This window comes from Acipenser ruthenus, chromosome 9 (assembly GCF_902713425.1).
Source record: "Acipenser ruthenus chromosome 9, fAciRut3.2 maternal haplotype, whole genome shotgun sequence".
Taxonomy (NCBI): Eukaryota; Metazoa; Chordata; class Actinopteri; order Acipenseriformes; family Acipenseridae; genus Acipenser; species Acipenser ruthenus.
Window position 1 is genome coordinate 54,282,332 of NC_081197.1, and position 27,202 is coordinate 54,309,533.

The 27,202-nt window shown below is 36.2% G+C and overlaps 1 protein-coding gene across 8 annotated transcripts in view; it reads left to right on the plus strand.

Annotated features, from left to right (window-relative positions):
• LOC117406002 (dachshund homolog 1-like) overlaps positions 1-27,202 on the plus strand; it is a 253,072-nt gene that overhangs the window by 92,406 nt on the left and 133,464 nt on the right. For 6 of the 8 annotated variants that reach the window (XM_059030265.1, XM_059030264.1, XM_059030266.1 and 3 more), the window contains 3 exons: positions 18,638-18,793; positions 20,988-21,160; positions 23,012-23,147. In XM_059030265.1, coding sequence (XP_058886248.1) covers positions 18,638-18,793; positions 20,988-21,160; positions 23,012-23,147 — 465 coding nt within the window. The remainder of the gene's footprint in view (positions 1-18,637; positions 18,794-20,987; positions 21,161-23,011; positions 23,148-27,202) is intronic. The other 2 variants (XM_059030270.1, XM_059030272.1) reach the window with 1 other exon arrangement.

Sequence of the window (27,202 nt, forward strand, 5' to 3'; positions counted from 1 at the left end):
TTCTGATTTTACAGCTGCTCTATACTATACATGTATTTGTAGATACTTACTTAATTAAAATATATGTACAGTAAATATACAGTTGTTTCCTGTCAAGGACATTTTATGCCACTTTATTTGCTGGCATACATTTTCTTGACTTCTTTAGCATCCATTTTCTGATATGTTCAGTTCAGGAAGTGAGTTATTTTGAGAACTTTATTTGTAGTGTGTTTTAACCTTCTCCAACAGAATACAGAGGAGAGCATATGCTTTGCAAAGTACCTTTTAATATATACGTTTAATAAATACAAGGAAAATAAAAATGATGCAGAACTCTTGGGTTCTCTAGGGTTCTTTTACACATATAAGCCCTTTTTGAGTTTTTTGTATATATATACATTCTTGAATAACAACAAGTTTACTGCACTGTGTTTACTTTTCTTTTTAAACTGAAGAAGGGCTTTTTCCTGAAAAGTCCTGAAAATAAAATATTTTGTAATCTTTTAAACTTTTTGTGTTCATGTTCTTTCATATATATATATATATATATATATATATATATATATATATATATATATATATTACAGAAGTCATATCCAGGAAATCTAAATCAATATGGTGTTTATTCTCTCATATTTTAATAGATGCATTATAATGTACTGATGTTTTAGTTGCAGTGAGTTTATCCAATTATACCAATATTTTCAGTGCTGTCTGCTTTAGTTACCTCAGCTAAAGATGTTTGATATTTAAAAGAAATAACTGACCAGTTTAAATGACACTCCCACAGCTCTGGGCGTAGTTTTTCATTAATTGGATAAATTAATTTGGAAATGTTTGATTGCATGATGAGGCATTAATTTAACTGTCCCTTTTTACTAATCTCTGTCAGGATGAATTTACAGCTGGAACTGAGTGACCTTTGGAAGCTGAAATATAAGTGAAGAGATAAACATAATTTGAAAAGACAATGTCACTTTTCATACATGTAATAAATAACATTCAACTATGCTCAGATGATCTGAGCATTGTTTCCAGTCTGTTATTTTTTTTTTTAAATAAAGTATCCATTATTTGATTAAAATGCAAATATAACGTTCATTATAATAATTCTGCTGCTCATTAATAGAACACCATCTCATCATGTAAGACTAAGATTAAGATATTTAAATAATAAAACACATTAGGGGTTTATAGTAGAGTAACAATGGCTATTTCAGCACACAATTAGGTTATTATTTCATTCCCAAGGAAGATTGCCACATTTTGATGTATACTTGACAAGTTCTGGAACAGTAAAATCAGAACGACTTGGTGGGGCGTTGCTGCTCATTTTAGCTCACAGACTCCTCAGTAATCCCTCCCCACAGTGCAGGGTGGTGCAGTGGCAGTACCATTTATTACCAACACAGAACAACTGGGTGAGGCATTTACAGTCAGTGTTATCAATATGGCCAAAATAAGAACTTTGTTTTTAAAACCTGATAGGTCACACATTGAAAATGTGAATAAAGTGAATGACAATGATTTCAGCGCGGGTTGGTCATGCATTATGAACAGGTTATTTTTAAAAGGGGCAAAAGTAGTAACCTAATGTGCTCCTTTTGATAATTCACTGATATTGGAATTAATCCAACTTTTTAATGTTGCTTCTTTTGAGAATCAGGCTGGTCTTCATTGCATTCCAGAAGTCTGCTAGCAGATTGAATGTACCACACTTAGTTATTCTCTGTTCCTGGTGGATTTCATTATATACAATATAAACAATTTGTTTTTGAGCTGTAAGGAGGTGTTGTTATTGCGGTTTTGTTGCAAGGTACATTTTTTTTTCAGCATATCTACCAAATCCTGCAGCTCGATTGCTTCAACTCTCTTGTGCAGTGCAATTCTACACATGTCTTTGAATTGATTCTTTATTCCTGCTCATTGTTTCTCATTGAGACATTTATCATCCTTGGATCAATAAGAAATGCTTTGGTATTTTCTCAATAGAATAATATGTGTTCCATTGTTTTCTCAAAGGTTGAAACAGTTTTGTAATAGATTGAGTGAGTGTTTAACTAAAGTGATTTTCCATGTAATGTTAATCACAGATCCTGATCCATTTCATATACAGATTTTTTTAATATATATTGAACTATTGATTGGACTGTTGGCTAAAAGATTGACATTTTAAAATATGTTCATTTGAAGATAGTGAAACAATAGATTTTTTTTAAAGCATATTCGGTAACAGCTAATAAATACATGGATGTAATATGCAATTTAAAGGTGTTGCCTGAATACTATACAGGTTGTTGTTCACCACAATATTGCAATACCACCTTTAATGTCATTCCACTGATGTGGTGTGCATCCTTCTCTCACTCTCTCTCTCTCTCTCTCTCTCTCTCTCTCTCTCTCTCTCTCTCTCTCTCTCTCTCTCTCTCTCTCTCTCTCTCTCTGTTGCATTTTTGCACTCACACTGCATAATCTTGTTAAACTAAAATATCTAAGACTGTATAACTAAGACTTTTAAAAATAAAATTTGATCAGATACTAATTTTGCAGAGCAATCAACAGCAAAAAATCGCTCATTACTTAGCGGTCCAAAATTCAAATTACATAGCATGTTTTTATTTTAGAAATAAAGGCTGTTTTAAAATTGCATTAAATCATTTGAACAACACTCAGTAAATCTGTGTATGTGAGGAATTCGAGTTCTGATTGGTCTGTTGATTTTTCAGTCAAAAGAAAATGTTAGTCTTGAAGCTAAACCTTTCTCACAGGTAAATGGCTTATCAGTTAAACAAAGATTATTGTGATTAAAAAAAAAAAAGATATTAAAAGCAGTCTTTTGTGATTATCTGATGTTTACTATCAAACATAGGACCCTGTTTATGACGATGTAGCAAGTGATAAATTGATAATACTCTGTATTTCTATGATTCTTATGCAGACTTACAGTAACGTGTATTAGTAATACACTTTATTTGTTATCATTGCATTCCCTTTTTTTGCAAACAATGTGTATCCATTTCCTAATCGAAAAAATGACCCACTGACCAGCTGTAAATGGATTTACTCAAAAGCAATATGGAGGAAGGATATTTAGTGATTGATAATACTGTTTCGTGTATTTTATTTAAAAGCCTGATCAGAATGACAACCAGACTGCATTGACTGAAAGCAATCTTTTTAAAAGGGACTAAGTATCAGACTAAAATGATTCCTCTGTCTGGTTGTGTGTCAAAGCCTGTGCGGTTTGTATTGATTGTTCTTGAATATATTGCACCCCTGATTGAAACAGCTGCTGGTAATGTCCTTTTCCTCACAACACCAGCTGTAGTTTATTGTGAATGATAAAGGACAAATTTAAACTGAAACCAATTCAAATACAGATTAAGGCCTCCAGTCAGTAATGCATGCTGAAGGCCAGTGTCTTGGCATCCTAAGCCATCTGTAGACTGCTAATTATGTAAGCAGCTTTGGGTTACCAGTTGTTCTGGACCCAGTTTTGCTCTGTGTGAATTCAAAGATTCATCATGATGAATCAAAAGTGTAACTTGTCTTTAATGCATAATGCACAGTACAAAAAGAAACTGTATTTGAAACTATAGGTATACAGTAGGCATAAGGTGAATTTACACTTGCACAAATATTCCAGAACGAGCGACCAGGAGGACGTATTCTGGAAGATTTTGCTGACCTGTTATCCTCTCAAAAGTTGGGGTTAGTTTCCGGCACAGTCTGAATATTTGCTAGTGTAATCGCGCTGAGGGCACTTTCTGGAACGACTCGAGAAAATTCCCGGAATGTTTCGGAAACCTTTCGAAACGATTCCGGAACACAAGTTTAAACACAGCAACAGTCTAGATCCCCTTTCACACTAACATGCTCTACAGGGGTCGGAACCTACCCGGGTCAGGACCCGGTAACATGCGTCTCAGCTATGTAATTTCACATTGCTTTTGATAAACAATGTACTTATCAATGCACTGGAAGCAGCTTGTTACAGGCGCTTCCATCCAGGTTTCTCTGGATTGAACCGTCGGCCCAAATGTTGAATGGAGCACATGCTTCTTCATCCCTGCTGCAATCTGGATCATGTCTCAAGCAACAAAATATGGCTAAACAGAATAAATAAATACGTTCCTTGCGGAATTGAAACCTTCACTCAGGCGTGGCTGTTTGTTATTTCGGCCGTCATGCATTTTGTCTCGCTCAACCCAGGTCAAAGCATGTCGACCCACATCCTGAGGTGGGTTGCTGGGAATATATATATTGTTTTCCTTTTTTTTAATACACTGTAATTATTATGTTAACCTAGATTTAAATATAACTATATTATATGGTAATGACTTTATCCACGGGCAAACCTCTTAATCTTAAACTTGGTCTAACTGGGATTTCAGGATGGAACAGTGGTCATTAACATTGGCCAGTTTAAGATTTTGCTAATTACTATCTCAAGATAAAGAAAGGTAAAAAGAAAGAAAGAATGCTTGGCAAAACCAAGCCCAAGAAAATGAGAATGTGTTTTAAATGCAGTATATTAATCTCTACCTGCAAAGTATAAAGGCATTTTTTCTAAATTAAAGGCAGCTGAAATATCTGAATGGACATGTATTCCATAATGTTCAGGGAGGTCTATCTGAATAATTTGTGAGTGTTGATTTCTCCATTGTGTCAGACTCAAAAGTTAAACTCTTGACAGTACTTCATAATAACTTGTCATCAGTCTTTCATTTCTTTGCACTGCCCCATGAATTTTTTTTAACCCGACTTGTTATTAACTCTACAGAAACACAATGAAATGTAATGCAGTATCAAAGGCAATTAATTAGTGATTTGCTTTCCAAAAGCAGCAACTTTATATATTTTATTGACGTTTATAGTTTTCAATATTCTGCTTTATTTGCCAATATTGGTCTAATATCGGGACTCAAAACTGTGATGATATATTTACAATCTATGTGATTTCATCTTGTGAGGTATTTGTGACTTTGAAAGCCTTTTAAAATGATATTAATAAACCCTTATCACCTCCCAAAAGGAAGCTATGCACACAGAATGTATGGAGAGAGTACTTTAAAGAGTTGAGAAGTGTTTCTCTTTATTCGTTCCCAGTCAGTGCAGCAAGTAGTATTACTGGAACACAATCATTAAACCATCTGCTGAGGACAGCTGCTGGGCCTTTATCTTTTTTGCTGAAAGCACAACTGAATAAAACTTGCCTTTGTAGTCTGTCTTCTGGATAATACTTATGACGTGTCTTTCCTTGATGGCTTAAATAGAAGACGTGTTGCAGCTTTAGAAGGTAGTATTTTCAGTTTCAACAGAAGCAGAAACGTCCTTCTGTAATGCTGAATCTGAAAAACAATTGTGATGTTGAAGCCTGAAACCTAGTGTCAGTACAAACTCTACTTTAATGTTATTGGTTTCATATAGTTACTATACAGTATGTTTAAAACTAGAAGCATTATAGATTTGAACATAATAGCATGACTAAATGACTAGTTTTAAACCTTATACGTGTCAATTAAACTGTATAGCATTTATATTTTCAAATCTGACATCAATAAAATACAGTATATTATATTTTATTTCAATATCATACCTGACTGAATGAGCTCTTAAGTTGATGGCAAACTATAATATACTAGGGGACAGATTTTGAGGAAATGGGGTAAAACGTGGATGTAAGGGCAAAGTGCTTTACGTTTGCACTGGATTGCACCGTCCCCTTCATGTTGTGAATTTGAAGGGAGTTTGAGCTGAATGCTGGTGAAATTCTATTGACCAATGAAAAAAAGTGGGAGTCAGAAGCTGCTAGCAAATCAGGAGCAACTGACATTCCCTTTTATGATAGCCCTAGCGATTGCCTTTTGGTGTGATTTTCATGAACAAAAGGCTGCTGTATTGCCATATCACCATTTGCTAATACAGTATTGGCATATGTGCTAAAATACTGTATTAGAAAATGAGAAATAGCATGTTTTAAAATTTAAACAAACCTTTATTCTGGCCAAAATACTGTTTTAATTGCACATGGAAGTAACTTGAATGGTTGTATTATGTAAAATATGTACAGTAATAATCTTCAGAATTGATTGATTAATAGAAACTGAGAGGCACACATGTTGTTGTTGATATGCTGTGTCCTACGTTGAGAAGTAAACGTGATAGTTTGGGAGTGTCCAGGGTCATGTAGATGGGAACCTTTAGGTATTCAAAGAAATAATTATGTTTTAGCTTTGCGATTTCATATTTTTTGTCTTTCAATGACATTGATGATCTCAATGCATTAATTGAAGAGATTGTTATTATATTTTTGTATGCAGCACCACTACTGTAGCTGTTTAATCAGTCTCCAATGTTGCATTCAGGTCACATGAATTTACAGCAACATCTGTTACAGCTTTTTAGCTATTGGGTTTGTGGTTTAATTAGCACTGTATTTCACCAAATGCAGTTTTACTCCTGCAACAGACGGGACAGCAAGTAAAAATAATTAAATAAGCAAATAAATGCGGATTATCATACCAGGAGGCAAAACGTTGCTTTAAGGAGGAATAGGGTTGAGCAGAAATAAATGAAAGAATTGTTAAATTGATATACTTTTTTTTTCAGAAGTACAATGAGCTTGTAATTACTCATTTCCTGTTTGCGAAGATGCTGAACCGTATTCAGACAAGATAAGATCCGTCAGCCATCTTGAAACACTGAGCCGTGTGCCAACTTGACTTTTCTCACGTCAAATATATTTCTTAAAACTACACACCATTTCCAAATCCTAGCTGTGTTTTCAAAATCTTAATGTTGAATAAAATGCTGTCCTTGCACCCAGTCTAAAATGTACTGTGACGGGCGGGAGTTAAGTGTATGGATTTAATGAGGTATTCAAGTAGGTGACACTTTATTTTAAGTGTGACACTTTTTTATGATTTATTAACTATTATCAACTAGCTTACTAACACATGCACAAAGATTGTTCTTTTCTAATAGGTAGTTAATATATATTTATTTTAAAATATAGTGTGACCATAAAGAGTCATAAAGACGTAACCTTAAACATTTCATCTATATTGATCAACAAGTTTATCTATCATTTCAACACATTAAAAAAATGTGTTAAAATTGCTTTTAGCCTCTTATTCTTTGAACAATGTACTATAATTCTGTTGTCTTAGAGGGTCTTAGGAGTATCAGTGGGCCATGAAATGATTACTTGCAGCACTACCCACCCCTACCCATACCGCCCCACCTTCCTCTATGTTATTTTGGCGTAATGAGTTCATTAATCTGTTTCCAGATAATGCCAGATGAGCTCTTAGATGTAAAATGTAAACAATGTCTATATAGGAATTTAATGCATCGCCTTTGAGTCTTTACCAGAAAGCATGACATGTGACAGAATTTTATTATTGTAAGATTCATTACATTCTGGTTTTCAGATAATGTAAACACATCAGTTTATTCTAGTTAAGTACAACAATAATTGTCACCTAAAACAGATTTATTAAAATAAGGACTATTTTCTTAAAGAAAGAAATACAGGTTGTATTGAGTTCTGGAAACATGCCCTGTAATATATTATATATATATATATATATTATATCTTTTAAAACAAAACAAAAAACAAAAACAATATATATTAAATCAATGGAAAAAAAGTAAACAAACAATAGTGTTGCAAATTAAAGCTGGAAAGTAATTTCATTACTCTGGAAACTGTGCTTTGGTTGTAGCAACCAATAATACATTCCTCAGGCATCTGCTCGTTTATTTCATAGGCAAAAGCTAATCTTTTCTTTTTTTTGGTACTGTCTGTTACAGTATATCTTTTTTTCCATTTAAGAGAAGGTAAATACCAGAGACAGACAGCTTCATTAGAAGGTTTCAGACGAGCGGCAGGCGTTTTGTCGTTTAAATAGTAGGCTTTTACTGGAGGGCTCACCAGCGACCTCAGATCAATTACAGCTGACATTATTGTTTGTTGTGAGCTCTTTCAGGATATAGGACCTAAAGCAGGGCCAGTCTGAGCAGTGCACAAAATGTAATTTCCCTCCTCTTTTGCTTTCAGCCTACACGTGATAAATCATTCGGTTGAAGAGATAATAAAGCACCAAACGGGTGCTGGTTTAATTTTTGTCAGGGGAAATCTTTGGCACTTACTGGAATAATGTAAAAGGAAAAGGGGCTATCACTACAGCGCTAGATCACCGTGCTGCTGAGATTTCATTCAGAAGTGCTGAGGTTTTTTCTCATTAAATTGTTTTTTTTATTTTATTTTCAGGAATGGAACAAGTTTGTGCTTGCATGCTAACTAATAAAAGATACAAAGAACTGTGAAAAAAAAAAGTTATTGATCAAGGCAGAAAATTGCATTAATAGCCTTTAAAAGCACATGACATATCTACCAATGCAATATTATATTGCTGAATATTGCTGAATAGTGCGATGCCTGTGATGTCACTCAGTGCTGGACAACATATTAATCAATTATAAAAGACACATACTGGAAACCACCTAATTTCTTTCTTATCCCCTTTCTCCTTTATATTTTCATTATATTTTGATTGAATGTACTTGCAAGCTGCCCATGCACACTTCATCTCCCCTCCACCACCATGCAATGGTTTTCTCTTGCCCAGGTTTGTGGAGCGGTTGAACAGTCAGTGGCTCTGTGTTAGAGCAGCCCTAATACTCCTGTGGATTTGAAGCCAGGGGCAATGCAAATTGGATTGTACCTCCAATTTAGTTTTTATACAGTATTCTCAATACAAAGAAACAACACTCAAGTAACCTTCAACATCACTCAAATCACCTGTGAAATATTGGCATTTCCTGAACTGGACCAAGGCAGTACCAGTAATACAGTATTAAAATAAAAAAATGTATTTCAAACAATGTTTTTTAAATTTTTTTAATGGTCCACAATTTAAGCATGTATGCAAAAATCTTGATAATTGTAATGACAATCCATCTGCACAGTCCAGGCAGCATGAAGGCACTGTCATTTGTGTATTCACAACACTTCTGTCCTGTTTAATTTTCACCTTCAAATTTGCATTCACAACATCCCCCGGAGGGAATATATGTGTTTGTAAACACCTACTCTTGGTTAAATATAAGAGTTAAGCGACGGCTCCACTAATTCTTATGATTATCAGTACATATTGGCATTTTTTAATTTGTTGAGTGGCCTGGTTTTATTAAAGCATTGGTGTAAATTAGCACCGTATTGCAGAAAGACATCTGTGCATTGGTAAACATAACTAGTCCAACATGATTAACAAAGATTACACATATGACACGGTAGAACTTCTTTAATTGCACACCACTACCAGTTTACATTTTGAGTGAACCATGTGGAAGTTTGCCTGTAAAATATAGTAGGCTAATTAAAAGTTAAGCAGACCCTCAGTAATTTTAGCCAGTAGAAAGAACTTTCTTGGTCAAGCACACATTTTCAAGCGTCCTGTTTGAAGTATTGTTTCCTTTCACTTTTGAAGATCATAGAACAGGCTGTTGATTAAAGTTTAAAAGTTGAACATTGGAGTGATAATAACCAAATGAACTAGAAAGAGTCCTATTTTTTTTCTATAGAAACTGTATAATAACCACATTCATCCATTTGACCCATATTTAAGAATCTAAAAGCTGATATTAGTTTTAATAGACTAGCGCTCAAGGTCATTCATAGCTCATTAGTGAGCCTCAAATTCATAGCAATCCTCTGCGTTTACTGACTTGTTTTGTTTTGTAAGTATGACCCTAGGTTACTTAACCACAGCTTATATTTTATTTTGTGTAAGCTGACAAGGCCAACACCATATACGAATCAACAGAAAGTCTATTTAGCACTACAGGCTTGGGCGAAATATCAGACTACAGTTACATTATACTGTATGGCAACTGCTGTGTCAGTGAAGTTATGACATTTCACTAGGCATAGTAATTACAACAATCTTGTACTTCAATTGCATTTATAGTGAAGTAGAATAGAAGATTAATGTCCCACTAACTGAAGGTAAACTAGTTATTTTCTTATGGGAAATAAAAGCATCTCACTTAAGATAACAAATAGATACAGTACTCAGAAGTGAAAGAATAAATATGTACACAATATAATATAATAATCATATAAAACAATAAAAGATGTGACCTAGAAAATCATGAATAAAATATTAAAACATTAGAAATGTACGTAAAAACAAGCGCACAAATAGTGTTTGATGTATATAGTCAATTTCAAATTGAGTCACAGAGGTGTTGTTTTATGGCAGCCCTGAATCTATTAAAATTGCTTAGAGACACAGTTGCATTCAGCAAGGCATTCTTTAACTTCAAGACACTAACAAGAGGAATTGGCAGAGATGGAAATGTAGAATGAATGCCAATGCTGCCCCCTCAAGCCAGATCAAACTGAACAAAAATGGGGAAGAGCACAGTTATTGTAAAAGCTCAAAAGGGTACCTAAGAAGGAATGTTGGATTAGGTCATTTGGGATTCTTCCGTCCTGATTTCAATCTCCAAGAGATTTGATGTTATTCAGTGGATTCCGTACAAAAGAAATGTAATTTAGTGTTACTTGTTTCTGAATAGTGTCTTGCAAAGCTGCACAATCATGTTGACTTGTGATTTATGAAAGGCTCCACAGATAAACCCCAGTGTTGTCTAAGCTTTTTATGTATGTAATACTGGTTTGGAATGGAAAACACAGATCATCTTTGATTCAGAAGTTGGGAAATACTCAATTGTGTAGCTCATTCTGTGCAGCAGGTGGACATAAAAATATTCTGAATTTCGATTTTATCAGCTTGATATCACCCTGTATTAGTGAACCAGCTAGGCAGCACTATTGACATCGTCCGCAACATAGTACCTGAAGAAATGCCATGACATTCACATGAAACAGAATAAAATACAGAACTGAACCATGGGGAGCTCCTAATAAGCCTTGAGGAAAATGTGGGTATTTGTTGCCAATACCAAGTGAAGTGTGCATTAAAATCAGTGAAGGTGGATGCCAAGTATGCCAATGAATACAAGTTCAGAGGAAGGTAGTTGTGCAGCCTTTGTCATTGCAATTGTATAAATAAAAGAGACCAGCACCCCAAATCATGGGGTCAAAGGTAAAACCTGATCTGTGTCATAACTTCAATTGAAATTGACTTAAATTGTATCTATTTAAAACAAATGAAGAACATGAGATAACTAATTATTATTGTACTCACTAAATATCTTAGCAAAGCATTAGGTAGACTTGGCAAAGTTTTACCCTGGCCATGCTCAGAGCATTTCATAGCAAGACTATCTGCATAACAGGCTCATTGGATAGATAGCAATAGTTTCAGCACAAAAGCACAACAACTTTATCTTTGCATCTCTCTCTCTCTCTCTCTCTCTCTCTCTCTCTCTCTCTCTCTCTCTCTCTCTCTCTCTCTATATATATATATATATATATATATATTGTGAGGAAGCAGGTGGAGTGAGACAGCAGGGAGGGGGTTAAAACCTCCCTGCGAGAGAGAAAAGATGTGCGAATGCACTTGTTAATTGTTTTATTAATGATTATCCGCACCTGAGCGTTATGGGGCAGTTTAAAAGGAGAGCAGTCAGTCTGCTCAGGGCTGCTGAGGAGAAGGACATGGAATGGAGTACTCTGTGTCCTAGCAGTCCCAATGTAAGTCCTGTGCTGTGTTTAGCTGTGTAAAGCGTGTGTTTTGGTTGCTACGGGTAAATGGGGTATCCGTCCCGTGTTAGGAAGGGCGTTCCTGTATGTGTAGTTAGTGCTCGATAAGAGCTAGGTGTTTGTTTTGTGTTTTTGTTTGTTTTATTAAAAGTGCGCGGAAGCGCTGAACGCTATTTCTGTGTCTGGGTCAATTCTTAAAGGGGCAACGAACCCGAGAAGGTGAAATCTTTTACAATATATATATATATATATATATATATATATATATATATATATATATATATATATATACCATATTAAACTGTCCAGCAAATAAGCATTACACAATCTTCCCAAGTAAAATGTAATTTGTGTGAAAGAGGTCCAAATGCAAGCTTAGTATTAGACAACAATGGACTTAAGTTTTCAGATGGAGGCATGCAACACAGCTTCAAGATTGACCTTGGCTTTGGCCCAAACTAATTCATGCCCTGTTACTAGGACATTTTAATGTTTCCCATGCCTAAACCTGTCTCTTTAAAAAGTTAAATGCGCAAAAGATTGGCTAACAATCATTTATCATTTTGCTAAACCAAGCCTGGACTACTCTAAAGAAAACAAGAGGACAATGTTAAGCACATACATGTAAATAGCTTAAATATGTGAATTGATCCTATTGCTCCTGCTGTTTAAATATGAATCAATCAATCAATGTTTATACAAAGTTAAGAGGCAAACCTTCAGTCATGACTGTGCTTGTCTGATAGCTGTTGCTATCCAAATCATAGATGGGTGAAACCTAAACACTAAATACTGAAGTTGTTGTAAATATGTAAATAATAGGCTATTAAGAGTGGGTTATCAAATACAGGCAATAGTAGGGCATTTTAACACAACACATTTACATAAAACCGTGTTGAAATTGAGCACCCCATCATCATGAGAATCTTTAGCAGATCAATTACTGCATGTCTAAGGAATATTTATAAGTCATTCTTCAGCCTGTGCTGCAGAGAAAAAAACCATTGTCTACACAGTTTCTGTATGTAGTCTTTTCAATAACCCTATATTTACTTAAGCAATGTACATTTGCTTAATAAGTCTCTCTTAGCACCCTACAATGAGGATATTAAATGTGCGGCTTAAAATTAAAGCTGACAATTGCAAATGCAAACCAACCAACACAGTAATAAAATCAATGGTTACATTTCCCTTGGGGGCACTATTTACTGTGTGCAGTGCCATTTTCCTAATGGAAAGGCAGTTGTGCTTGTGAAAGCCTTGCAAGCACTGTTTTTTTCATCTTAACTAAAGTAGCTTGCGCAAAGCAGTTCTCTGTATAAACATATGAAAACTTTAAATTAAGATTTAATGTCGGCTCCTGCATCCTGAGAGCCTGGATGCTGTACACATGGGATGTACACGTGACAGTCTCACTTAAGGGATTCAGGATGATAACATGTTAATAGAGTAGGTAGATTCAAATGTCCTTTTGATACATTTTATCCTTACTATTTTGTATTGAGTTTTTACATTTTTTTTAAAAAATCTGATTTTACCCGGCTTTGAGCTTGTCCAGACAATCCTAAGTGCTGGGACAGCCTTCACTGTAACCTTTGACAGCTAGTTCAGCTCCTTACTAGTGCAGAGCTCAAGCGCCACATCGTCACATGATTTCAGTGGAATGAAGAATGCTCTTCAGTCCCAGAGAAGTTAAAAGCCTGGTAAAGGCAGTGTTAGAGAACAATGGCAATAACTACAGAACCCCAAACCACTCACACTATAAAATATTCAGGGAAATATACAGTATGTATAAAAAAAACAATGAAAAGGTTTCAACAAGAGGTCAGTAATATCAAACATCACTTTTTTTGTAGGCATTCAATGAGTGTTATAAATATACTTGACATGTTTTATAAATATTGGAAATATGTTTTTTTAATTATTAAGGGGGGTAGATTTGAAGATGTTGTCTTGGAGGACAACGGTGGCAATATCACTTAAAATACGCATTGATGTGTATTTTAAGATAAGGATAATCATGGGGATATTATAATGTATAGTTCTATATAAGGTGACTATATGGCTCTGCGTTCAGCGGGACAGCAGGACAGTTTGGGATAGTTTGGGATAGTTCAGGCTTTTCAACTCACAACCCAATGCATTCTGGTAAGCATAGTCCTGCTTCTCTTAAAGGTAAGAATGGTATCTGAGACAGGTAAAAACGTACCAGAATGCATTGGGTTGTGAGTTGAAAAGCCTGAACTATCCCAAACTGTCCCGCTGAACTAGGAGCCATACGGTCACCTTATATAGAACTGTACATTATAAAACACAAATGAAACGGCGCAATGGCCAAAATAAACAAAACACACTAACAAGTATCACGCTGGTGCGAAGCAGCTTGAATAGCAATTGTTATTTATTTATTTTTACCGTGTTCTCGCTCTCGCAACATATGACTCCCAACTCGCATACAGTGCACCCGTTTTCCTTAAATACACTGTGGACTATAATTACACAATTACCCCGAAGCGCCCAACCGCACTTGAACAATTAAACAATAAACAGCCACTTACTGTAACACAACACACGCATATGGATTTTCATTCAAGGACGCATTCTTGCAGAGATCAATTAACATACTGTAGCAATCTTGGTTAATGCAGGCAGGCGCATCACACAGGGTGAGGCAATCCACACACAGGAGGAGTGCGGGCGCGAACCCGGGACCTCTCGCACTAAAGCATAGCGCCAATACCACTGTACAAAAGAGCTGGCTCCCTTGCAAGGAGCGTACATTGGGCTTATGTCTTTGTGTGTGATTACGTCACCTACCATCCTTTCTCCTGCCTTCCCCCATGCACACCACACTCTCCCCTGCCAGCCTCAAGTCCGCCCCAGAATTGCTCACCAGGCTACAGTCTGACGAGTGCATACCGGGTACCTGCATCCCATTTCTAACACCAAAAGCCAGCTCTTTTGTACAGCGGTATCGGCGGTATGCTTTAGTGTGAGAGGTCCCGGGTTCGCGCCTATCCTACGCCTGTGTGTGGATCGCCCTGTGTGATGTGCTTGCCTGCGTTAACCAAGATCGCTACAATACATTCATTCTTATGTGAACACAATCTCCCAAATATAAACAAACACTGGCGAACGGGTCGTTTCGTTCGCTCTTTACAATAACAAACAACAAACAACACAGTGGTTAAAGAAAAGGGCTTGTAATTAGGAGATCCCTGGTTCAAATCCCACCTCAGCCACTGACTCACTGTGTGACCCTGAGCAAGTCACTTAACCTCCTTGTGCTCCGTCTTTCGGGTGAGACGTAATTGTAAGTGACTCTGCAGCTGATGCATAGTTCACACACCCTAGTCTCTGTAAGTCGCCTTGGATAAAGGCGTCTGCTAAATAAACAAATAATAATAATAACTATACAACACAGATTACAATAATAATACCCATCACCCTAACAATCACAACAATATCTACAATAATAACACAAATATTTACAAGGAACAATGACACGTTCCCCATGAACAATGCAAATTAAATATATTTTGAAGAACTAGTTTTGTCGCAATGTGAGCATTTAAAAGCGATTTTCTGCTAAAATACCCTGCGTTGTGCCATGTTTAGGGTTTAGGCAGATCATATTAGTTATGTTAGGACTGTACCCTTTAAACTTGTTTGGCTCCAGTATGTAAGCTGTGAGAGAACAGGGCTTTGGAGCTGGAATTCTATACTATTTAGGAGCATGTATTACAGTACAAAAGTCATATACAGATTCAAGGAAACAGATCTAGATAGTTAAATAGCTTACTGCAAAGCGCAAGCTACTTTACAAGGGAGACAGCATTCAAGGCACTGAATGATAAAGAAGCGCCATTTAAATAACAAAGACAAATTCATATCAGACCTTTTACTTAGGATTTTCTTTTTGTTGCTTTTCCACAAACCAGTCAGAGGCTCTTTGTATCTCTCTCTCAAAGGCTGCATATCACTCAGCCTGGCTTTTGTGTGCCTTTGAAAGGTAGATGTGTGCAAGAATGACTCACTCAATTTGTTCCTTGTGGTGCGGTAAGTATTCTGCAATCACACAGCTTCTGTGTGAGCTTTTAATTGAGTCCAGCCGAGTGAGTTGTAATTGATACAGAATCACTGTTCTACAAGAGCTGCAATAACAAGGTGCTGCTAGCTTTATCCACTTTAATCTACTTCCCTTTTTTTTGTTGTATTCTCTTTCTGAATTTGCTCTTCTGTAGATCTGCATGCTATCTTTCTTATGGAAATCAATCCTTTTTTAAGTGAAGGAGAGAGAGAGAGTTCTTGTACCCCTCTTTTTCAAACACTGCCTCATTCACTTTAAAAGCCCTGCATTCAGACCCTGCTGCCCTTTATCCACTGGTATTTTGTTCAAAAGCAAGTTAAATTGTATTGTGGATTAACACTCAGGGCATAGAGCATTTCCGTCAGGAAACCAAAAACAGAAGATGATGTCAATTTAAAGATTTTTAAAAAAATGGAGTATCCTTTTTAAAGACACCTCAACCTTTCGCGATGACAGTGATGACGAATGAATTGCTTTAGAACCCTTTTCATCTCAGGGCAGTTCAAAGTCAGCTAGAATCTGCAGTTTGCAGCTATAAGGCACAGCTTTCTGATGTGTGCGCCTCAGCTGTAACCTTATGGATATGTCTTCCTACCATGTAAAATGGGCAATTTTCTTTCTATACAACTATAATCACATTCCAGTTGCATTCCATTGAGAAAACATCTGAACTTGTGTACGATGGCCTAGTTATTTATTTTACACAATGTAGTCTCCTACACAAATGTCTTACAGAGCAGATTAAACATTTTGCATGGGCATGATGCCTCACATGATGTGTGATTGTGTGCATGTTATATATATATATATATATATATATATATATATATATATATATATATATATATATATATAGATAGATAGATAGATAATGCATGTTCTTTAATGTTCTGTATAAAGTATAACAATGATGAAAACTAATGTTTAGTACAGGAAGCAGGATTGGTCAAATGTTTTCCATATGGTCATGACATTATTTGGCAGTAGTTACTTGTGAAAGGATGAAAGTGAAGTTTCCACCTGAAAATAAGAAGATGCATCTTATAACTACATGACATAGTTAAGCCAATGAGGCTCAGACAGCAGTTTGGATTGAATTGTGGGTCTACAGGTGTAGGGGCACTTCTGTGAATAGGTGTGCACATTTAAACAGACTGCAGGAGGGCATTGTACTTCATTCACAACTAGAAAACATTCAGTGATAGAATATGTAGAAATACTAATAGAAACATTTAAAAAATCAATCTTTAACAAACATTTTGACTAGATGTCTTTCTCAGTGTCTTCAGGTTTGTTTTTGGGCTTTTGTTAACCAAACGCATTAAACATCTGAAACATTAACCAGTTTATTTGTATAATTTAATATAATGATTACATTTTCCATTTTTGAAATACCATGTTAATCACAGTTTAGTGGATACTGAGATGCAGATAAACAAAGTTATTGCAAGCATAAGTGATTTATAATATATAAATGGCACAGTTATTTAATCATTATGAATAGGAAAATATGGGTTTGGGACTATAATATATAAAATGAAAGAGGGGGTTATATAAAATTGTAGCAACATGCACGGATACACATACTATATAGAATATGTTTAGTTATACTTTTGAGAGTTTGGCAGTAGTACTGTAATACTTTATGTTTGAACAATATGTATCCACTTAGTAGGTTTTCATTATTTATACTTCAATATAACAAATAAAGTTGACTATATCTGTTAATTGTTAATTTGCTATTTGAAATTTGGAAAGTAGGACATTGGTGAATTAGTCCCAAATATGGTTAACTGGTCTGTAGCTGTTTTCATCATCAAGTATTTGGTCTGTCGTTGGTTTTAACTACTCATATGGGTAATTGCATTTATAATTGGCTTGCTTTTACACATTATTTTCACCACGTTAATTATTTATAATGAACTGATTAGGATAATTTGTTATGTTGTTCTTTATAGCATAATGAATGTGTCTTTTAAGTTTCTTAAACTTTGGACTTGTGGTTTTTCAGTTACTGGTGTTATTATGCAGTGTGTATAGCATAGAAGCCAATATAAACTTCTGTATTAAATTAAGAAACAATGTTTGTTATTCTTGTATTTCGTCCACATATGATCAGTACCTCAAGTTCAAGCTAACAACTCAGACTGCCTTTTACATGCTCAGATTAATTACAATTGAGTTAGATGGTTCCAAATGTATTACCAATTCATTGCAATTTTAATCTCAAGCAGTGTCAGTATGAATACAGTTTAAAAAGAGTTGATGGATGAATGATATTAGCTGCAAATATATCATCACAATTTAATATTTTCATTACTAAACAATTCTAACCACATTGAAAAACATAATTTATTTTTTTAAGACAGTCTGCATTTATAATTAGCCTAGCTCTTCAACATTTGACACATTGTAAGAGAGTCAGCTGTGTTTTGAGCCACTTTTTTATTTGTGTAGTGTATTTTGTATTGTATTTGTCTGAAACTTCCCTTCGACGGTTTAAATATCTGGACATAATACAATCAGGATATCTGATTTTTTTTTTTTATGGCACTTGGTTTCTTTGTCTAGTTCTTATTATACAACTATTGCATCATCAATGCTAGCACTACTTTTTAGTTTTCCATAAATAAAATATTGGAACTTTTTGCATCATACTGGATAGAGAAAATGCTGAGTTTTTCTGTCAATTATGAGGCATTGGTCTGGCAGTGCTTTTTAGCTTATGGTACGACATGGGTTATTTCAATCAAGAGAGGTACTTGGGTTTTATCTGCAGTGATATAAAGACATGAATGGCACTGTGTGTTGACAAAAAGGTACAAATGAAGGCCTGACATCACCACACATCCTAATGCACTTCATTGGTGAATCTTTCTCTTCAGGTAGCTGTGATGTTTCCTGGGATAAAGAGAAAATTCAGTCTCCCAATGCCCAAGGATTACAGGCCTCAGTTACCCATCCCAGCCTACCTGGACAGCATAAGCGTTCAGTTAGTCACCCCCTTAACCCTCTCCAGCAGAACCACCTTCTACCAAATGGTAAGGGGACTAAATTAAACTTACTACAACCCATGGCCTACACTGCCGGCAGAGCAGTCAGGACCAACTTTACTCCTTCAGTATATTTAAGACTAACACTAGCTTGAACTGATGAACAAGCTTTTGAACACTGCACAAGCTTGTCCACTCTAGTGGGCTTTGTAGAACACAAGTGGAACACCATTCATTGCTTTATTCCCAATATGTTTTTTTAGTGTTTTTTGGTTGTTTTTTTTTTTTTTTTTTTTTTACAAAAAAGAGTATTTTACAGTATTTCAGTTGTCCAGTTAGTTTTTTTGGGGTGTTTTCAATTACACACGTTTTTTTTCTATGTAAACCTATACTAGATATGGAATCCAGTACATGCACAGTAGTGACTGAATTGTGATATACAATCGTACAGCATATGTAAAACTCAGTGGTCATTCAGTAGGACTACAATCCTTGAGAATTTGTGTTATAGGGTGTGTCAAGTATTGGGTTTTCAAAACCATGTACTGAACAAAACAAGGGGACCAAAAGAAGTATAATATTATATCAATAAGTAATGATCTACATAGAGAAAGGTTTTCCTATATAAAGGTTTATAATTAGGGACCTACCTAAATCGTGATTTCGCGGAAATCATGAAATTGAGGGGTCACCGCGAAATTCACCTCTAGGGGCCAATGAATACAAACAAGTACAGAGAGGGGGGGGGGGGGGGGAACTTGTTTAAATGAACTACTGCACAACGCAAGTGACGCAAACTACGTATCTTTCTTCTGCAGATAGCCCATTTTTATTCCTTCGCCGTCCCGTGTGCATTGCACTTAAGCAAAAAACAAACAAACAGAAAATGTCCACAAGTAACATTTACAAAATAAATTCTTCAAAGCAGTTAACGTTCTTGTTTACTATTCAAATGACAACGTTTTAATCAGCCTATCAGTGCGTCTTTACTGCTTTTATGTGACCTGTACTGTGCAGGAGGGGGCGGGACAAAGTGGTGCTGCATTGTTTTCATTTAGGTTGCTAAAATCTAGTTTTCAGCATTGGAGGTAAAATAGTAGAAATGGACGACAAAGAAAGCAAAGTATATTTCGGCTGATGATCGTTTCAAGATATTTCCCAAATAAACTACATGCAGACTGAGGTAATTGTTTTCCATATCTTAATGTGTATTTGGAGAAAATACGATCGCTATTTAACTTCAGAATCACACATTAAACAAAAGGCTACTACAGAGAGGCTACTGAACAGAGAGTAAAATAAACAGCTTTCAGAAAACAAACTGGAAAGTCAGCCCAGACAAAAAGTTTTCCTGTCTGCAAGTTAAATCAGTACTAAAACGATCCAGCACAGCCACCTCGCTTCAACCTGCTGCTTACAGTTGGAATTTTAGACCCGAATAGCCACGTCTTCTTTGTTTTGACTCGGTACTAATAAAATAAATCATTGGATGGGACAAATAACATGACAACGAACGTGCTGCATACATTGACTTTATTAAAGTATGCCAGATGCCCTTGTGTAACTGAGTTTTGGGGCTGTTTCTAATCGATTTCCACATTTGTATAACTTGGCAAAGCTTTGCCTTAACTTCCAACCAATTCAGTGGATGCAGACGTGCAGTCTCAGTGTATGGGCAAGTCAACTGCAGGGGGATGCTGCATACTCGCCTTTAACAAATGCCAGCACTGTTTTAGTAAGGAAGCAAGTACCACTATTTTTAGGCTTTATAGTGTTCTGAAATACTGTCTACTTCGGTTTATTTAATGTTTAAACATGTCAGCGAAATGTCCGTGAAATCCTAATTTTATTCCGCAACATACCCGTGAAAAATACATAAATTTACCGCGATTTAAGTAGACCCCTATTTATAATAGGTTGGAAAGTTCTTTTGTAGGTATGACTTTCATTTCAACAGCACGTTTTATCAAATGGAACATCAAAGGAATAACTTCCAAAGGGCTTGTAACACATTCAAACGTTTTGTGTAGAAACTAAGGAACTACATACATAGCTTTCCTAAAATACAACACCGATATCATTTTAAACAGTTCAGTTACACAACACAGAGAGAAAATATACCATATTGACAAAAAAACTCCTTTATGACAAATATAATCATAATATGTTTTTTTTCTCGTGAAGGATGAACAACGGAGACTTTAGTTACTGTAGATTTTAATTGCTCAAACATTATTTTTAGGTTTGGAGCTTCCCTTCATGATGATGCCCCACCCCCTGATTCCTGTCAGCCTACCTCCTGCATCGGTTACCATGGCAATGAGTCAGATGAACCACCTCAGCACGATCGCTAACATGGCAGCTGCCGCACAAGTACAGAGTCCCCCTTCCAGAGTCGAGACTTCAGTTATTAAGGTACAGTAACAAGGAAAGTAACTACTGATTAGTTAAAATGAAGTACAGTGTTCTAGTCAGGAACCTGTTCTAGACTGCTGCTGGCTTCTTTACGACAGCCAGGAACATTTCCCGGAATATTACACTTTTTTATTCACAAAAAACAAACATTAGATCACGTTTGTGTTGCATCAGATTAGAAGGCATGCAGTATACTGTATATTTACACACACACACACACACAAAAAAGCCAGCTTCACACCTTCCTGTTACAACTTTTTTTTTTTGCCATAATCACATTATATAAAAAATATGCAAATATATCTCGGCTTTGTTTTTGACTATTTCAGAATTTTACTTTTCAGTTTAACAAAATAAAGTATGCTGTATACTTGGACACTATTGGTAATTGGGTATACAACTATCCCTCTAGATGTTAACTTTGCTGTGAGGCCCAATTAAGTAAGCTTTCGTGTTTGAGTTTTTATCATTCCACAGAAGAATAAGCATTGCTTCTTGAAAATCTATAGCTAACCCTTAGAAGGTCAAAATGAAAGTGTCTTTGTCCTTGCTTGCTGGAATGTATACAGATCAGCTGTGCGGTTAAGAGGAGCAGCCACAAACTAAGACTGAAGGTTGTGGCAGCTCTGAAATGCAATGAATGGGACAGCAGTGACCTGCAGAGGCCTTAGACTTGAGGTGGCTTTTATCACCTGTCCACACATCAAAATGCTCAGCTTGTTAGCATTTTTATTATATCAACTAGAAAGGTTTTCTAAACTGTACAAAGGAATATTCAGGTTGCAGAATGCAGACTCTAAAGGCTTTGCTGTTGAAGAAAACTGTGGAGAGAAAATGATCAATTGTAATAGATACAAAAAGAAAAGAAACTAAATTCAGAACAATAATACATACAGTATATAATACACCAAATAAATAAATAAATAAAACCTAATGTATTTGAAACTGTCACAAAATGAAAAGACACAGTATATCAGTGGTAAATATCTAAATGTCATAAACCCACCCATAAAATGAGAATAAGTAAACAAATAAATAAAAACTGAAAAAAGGCTACATTTAAACAATGAAATGAATGAGGACAATATGCCACAGTGAAAGCACTGGTGAGAATCATACTGTACTCTCCAAATAAATGTAGAGTGGGGTAAAGCAGAGCTCAACTTGATGTGGAAATCACTCATGAACAATTTTCTTTATTTGGCCTATGAACGGTGGCCATTTTATGATAGGCCTCTAGTTGAAATACAATTGAATATTTGTTTTGAAGAGATGGATGAACATCTGTTCTCAAAATTTTGGACCCATCAGCTTGATCAAAATCCAGTTGGATTGGATAGCTGGCAAAGTTCCCCATTGAAACAGTTTTATGATGCCAGCTTATAACTATGAGATCACGTCATGCACCATCAATCAGCTTTTGTATTTTGGCCAACCAAATAAGTGTACAATGTTGTGTTACGATCTAAATGAACATTTCATGGTTAATTGAGAATCTGGGTTGGGAAAGTTTCAATCTAAATTTTGTGACTCCAAGAGTTGATTAAAATAAATCACAGACTCCAACAAAATGGAAGTGTTTGCAGTGCAAATCATGTTTGTACTTGGCAGCTGGATGGGCAGATAAAAGCAATTGGGGCATAGCAAGTCATTGGTAATGCTGTTTTTTAAATCATAAGATAAGTAGAAATACAGGTATAATTCTGTGACAATTCAACAAAAAGTCTTTACTGAGACAATTGTCAAAGAATTGTATATATATACATATATATATATATAAAACAAAACTTATCATTAAAATGATTGCTCTAATCTAAATTGTGAGATAATGTCATTTGACCTGTTTTGCAGGAACGCGTACCTGACAGCCCGTCTCCCGCCCCGTCCCTTGAGGATGGGAGGAGACCCGGCAGCCATCCCTCTTCTCACCGGAGCAGCAGTGTGTCCAGCTCTCCCGCTCGCACCGAAAGCTCTTCAGACAGAATGCGTAAGTCCTTTTTTAATTGGATAGCAATGGTTGTATGGCCACACCTGTTTTATTCCAGAAATGTTATCTAATGTTTAATATTGTGATCTGTAATTTAATATAATGGTCTGTCTATTTATATTATGTAATTAATTGTTCAATGAGTGTATTAATTGATATCTATATATCTTTATCTATCTATCTACATATATATATATATATATATATATATATACATATATATATACAGCTCTGAAAAAAATTAAGAGACCACTGCAAAATTATCAGTTTCCCTGGTTTTACTATTTATAGGTATGTGTTTGGGTAAAATGAACATTTTTGTTTTATTCTATAAACTACTGACAACATTTCTCCCAAATTCCAAATAAAAATATTGTCATTTAGAGCATTTATTTGCAGAAAATGACAACTGGTCAAAATAACAAAAAAGATGCAGTGTTGTCAGACCTCGAATAATGCAAAGAAAATAAGTTCATATTCATTTTTAAACAACACAATACTAATGTTTTAACTTAGGAAGAGTTCAGAAATCAATATTTGGTGTAATAACCCTGATTTTCAAGCACAGCTTTCATGCGTCTTGGCATGCTCTCCACCAGTCTTTCACATTGATGTTGGGTGACTTTATGCCACTCCTGGCGCAAAAATTCAAGCAGCTCGGCTTTGTTTGATGGCTTGTGACCATCCATCTTCCTCTTGATCACATTCCAGAGGTTTTCAATGGGGTTCAGGTCTGGAGATTGGGCTGGCCATGACAGGGTCTTGATCTGGTGGTCCTCCACCCACACCTTGATTGACCTGGCTGTGTGGCATGGAGCATTGTCCTGCTGGAAAAACCAATCCTCAGAGTTGGAGAACATTGTCAGAGCAGAAGGAAGCAAGTTTTCTTCCAGGACAACCTTGTACTTGGCTTGATTCATGCGTCCTTCACAAAGACAAATCTGCCCGATTCCAGCCTTGCTGAAGCACCCCCAGATGAGTCCAATTTTCAGCTTTGCCCAACACCTGGTCATCTAATGGTTAGACGGAGACCTGGAGAGGCCTACAAGCTACAGTGTCTCGCACCCACTGTGAAATGTGGTGGAGGATCGGTGATGATCTGGGGGTGCTTCAGCAAGGCTGGAATCGGGCAGATTTGGCATGAATCAAGCCAAGTACAAGGTTGTCCTGGAAGAAAACTTGCTTCCTTCTGCTCTGACAATGTTCCCCAACTCTGAGGATTGGTTTTTCCAGCAGGACAATGCTCCATGCCACACAGCCAGGTCAATCAAGGTGTGGATGGAGGACCACCAGATCAAGACCCTGTCATGGCCAGCCCAATCTCCAGACCTGAACCCCATTGAAAACCTCTGGAATGTGATCAAGAGGAAGATGGATGGTCACAAGCCATCAAACAAAGCCGAGCTGCTTGAATTTTTGCGCCAGGAGTGGCATAAAGTCACCCAACATCAATGTGAAAGACTGGTGGAGAGCATGCCAAGACGCATGAAAGCTGTGCTTGAAAATCAGGGTTATTACACCAAATATTGATTTCTGAACTCTTCCTAAGTTAAAACATTAGTATTGTGTTGTTTAAAAATGAATATGAACTTATTTTCTTTGCATTATTCGAGGTCTGACAACACTGCATCTTTTTTGTTATTTTGACCAGTTGTCATTTTCTGCAAATAAATGCTCTAAATGACAATATTTTTATTTGGAATTTGGGAGAAATGTTGTCAGTAGTTTATAGAATAAAACAAAAATGTTCATTTTACCCAAACACATACCTATAAATAGTAAAACCAGGGAAACTGATAATTTTGCAGTGGTCTCTTAATTTTTTCCAGAGCTGTATATATATATATATATATATATATATATATATACAGACGTGCTCAAATTTGTTGGTACCCCTCCACAAAAAACGAAGAATGCACAATTTTCTCTGAAATAACTTGAAACTGACAAAAGTAATTGGCATCCACCATTGTTTATTCCATATTTAATAGAAATCAGACTTTGCTTTTGATTTTTTATTCAACATAATATTGTAAATAATAAAACAAATGAAAATGGCATGGACAAAAATGATGGGACCCCTAACCTAATATTCTGTTGCACAACCTTTAGAGGTAATCACTGCAATCAAACGTTTTCTGTAGCTCTCAATGAGACTTCTGCACCTGTTAACAGGTAGTTGGCCCACTCTTCCTGAGCAAACTGCTCCAGCTGTCTCAGGTTTGATGGGTGCCTTCTCCAGACTGCAAGTTTCAGCTCTTTCCATAGATGTTCTATAGGATTCATATCAGGACTCATAGAAGGCCACTTCAGAATAGTCGAATGTTTTGTTCTTATCCATTCTTGGGTGCTTTTAGCTGTGTGTTTTGGGTCATTATCCTGTTGGAGGACCCATGACCTGCGACTGAGACAGAGCTTTCTGACACTGGGCAGTACGTTTCACTCCAGAATGCCTTGATAGTCTTAAGATTTCATTGTGCCCTGCACAGATTCAAGGCACCCTGTGCCAGGCGCAGCAAAGCAGCCCCAAAACATAACCAAGCCTCCTCCATGTTTCACTGTAGGTATGGTGTTCTTTTCTTTGAAAGCTTCATTTTTTCGTCTGTGAACATAGAGCTGATGTGAATTGCCAAAAAGCTCCAGTTTTGACTCATCTGTCCAAAGGACATTCTCCCAGAAGGATTGTGGCTTGTCAATATGCATTTTAGCAAATTCCAGTCTGGCTTTTTTATGTTTTTCTGTCAAAAGTGGAGTCCTCCTTGGTCTTCTTCCATGGAGCCCACTTTCGCTCAAAAAGTGACGGATGGTGCGATCAGAAACTGACGTACCTTCATCTTGGAGTTCAGCTTGTATCTCTTTGGCAGTTATCCTTGGTTCTTTTTCTACCATTCGCACTATCCTTCTGTTCAATCTGGGGTCGATTTTCCTCTTGCGGCCGTGCCCAGGGAGGTTGGCTACAGTTCCATGGACCTTAAACTTCTTAATAATATTTGCAACTGTTGTCACAGGAACATCAAGCTGCTTGGAGATGGTCTTGTAGCCTTTACCTTTACCATGCTTGTCTATTATTTTCTTTCTGATCTCCTCAGACAACTCTCTCCTTTGCTTTCTCTGGTCCATGTTCAGTGTGGTGCACACAATGATACCAAACAGCACAGTGACTACTTTTCTCCATTTAAATAGGCTGAATGACTGATTACAAGATTGGAGACATGTGTGATACTACTTAAAGAAACTAATTAGTTTGAAATATCACTATAATCCAATTATTTATTATCTTTTCTAAGGGGTACCAACAAATGTGTCCAGGCCATTTTAGAATATCTTTGTAGAATAATTCATCTCTTTTCACAGCTTCTTTGCTTTATTCTATGACATACCAAAGGCATGCAAGTATACATGATAAAATAGCTTTTAATTTCATCACTTTTCAGGAGGAATGAAGCATTATTTCAATGAGCTGTAAGGGTACCAACAAATTTGAGCACGTCTATATATATATATATATATATATATATATATATATATATATATATATATATATATACTCGGTTTGGTGTAGAAAACACATTACTTAGTACGTTTTTCAAATATTTAGTAAACGTATTGATTTGATTTGGACCAATCAGAATACTGTATAACCTGTGCATTTATGTTTCCCTCCCTTTATTCCCACAGTTTCTAATGTGTTTACCCACTGTATCTGTGATTTCCGCTCTATTTTCTGCCGGCACTGTGTTTACCTGTGTGTGTGTAATTCTAGCCTGAGTGTGTGTGTTTGTGTCTCCCTTGTGATTGGGCCCGTCTGTGTCTGCTCCCATTGGTCCGAAGTGTGCGGCATAAAGTGTGCAAGCTCTGCCCCTGATTTACATATGGGGGCGGAGCTGTGTATAAGAAGGGGCATCTTTCACTAGACTTTATCCAATGTCAAGTCCATATACCGCCACAAATTGGGCGGGAATGGCAGATGTAAGGTGACTTTTAATTGAATTATTATTGCACATACTATTTTCTTCAAATGGATTGGTTCTCATTTCATTTTCAGTGATTTGATT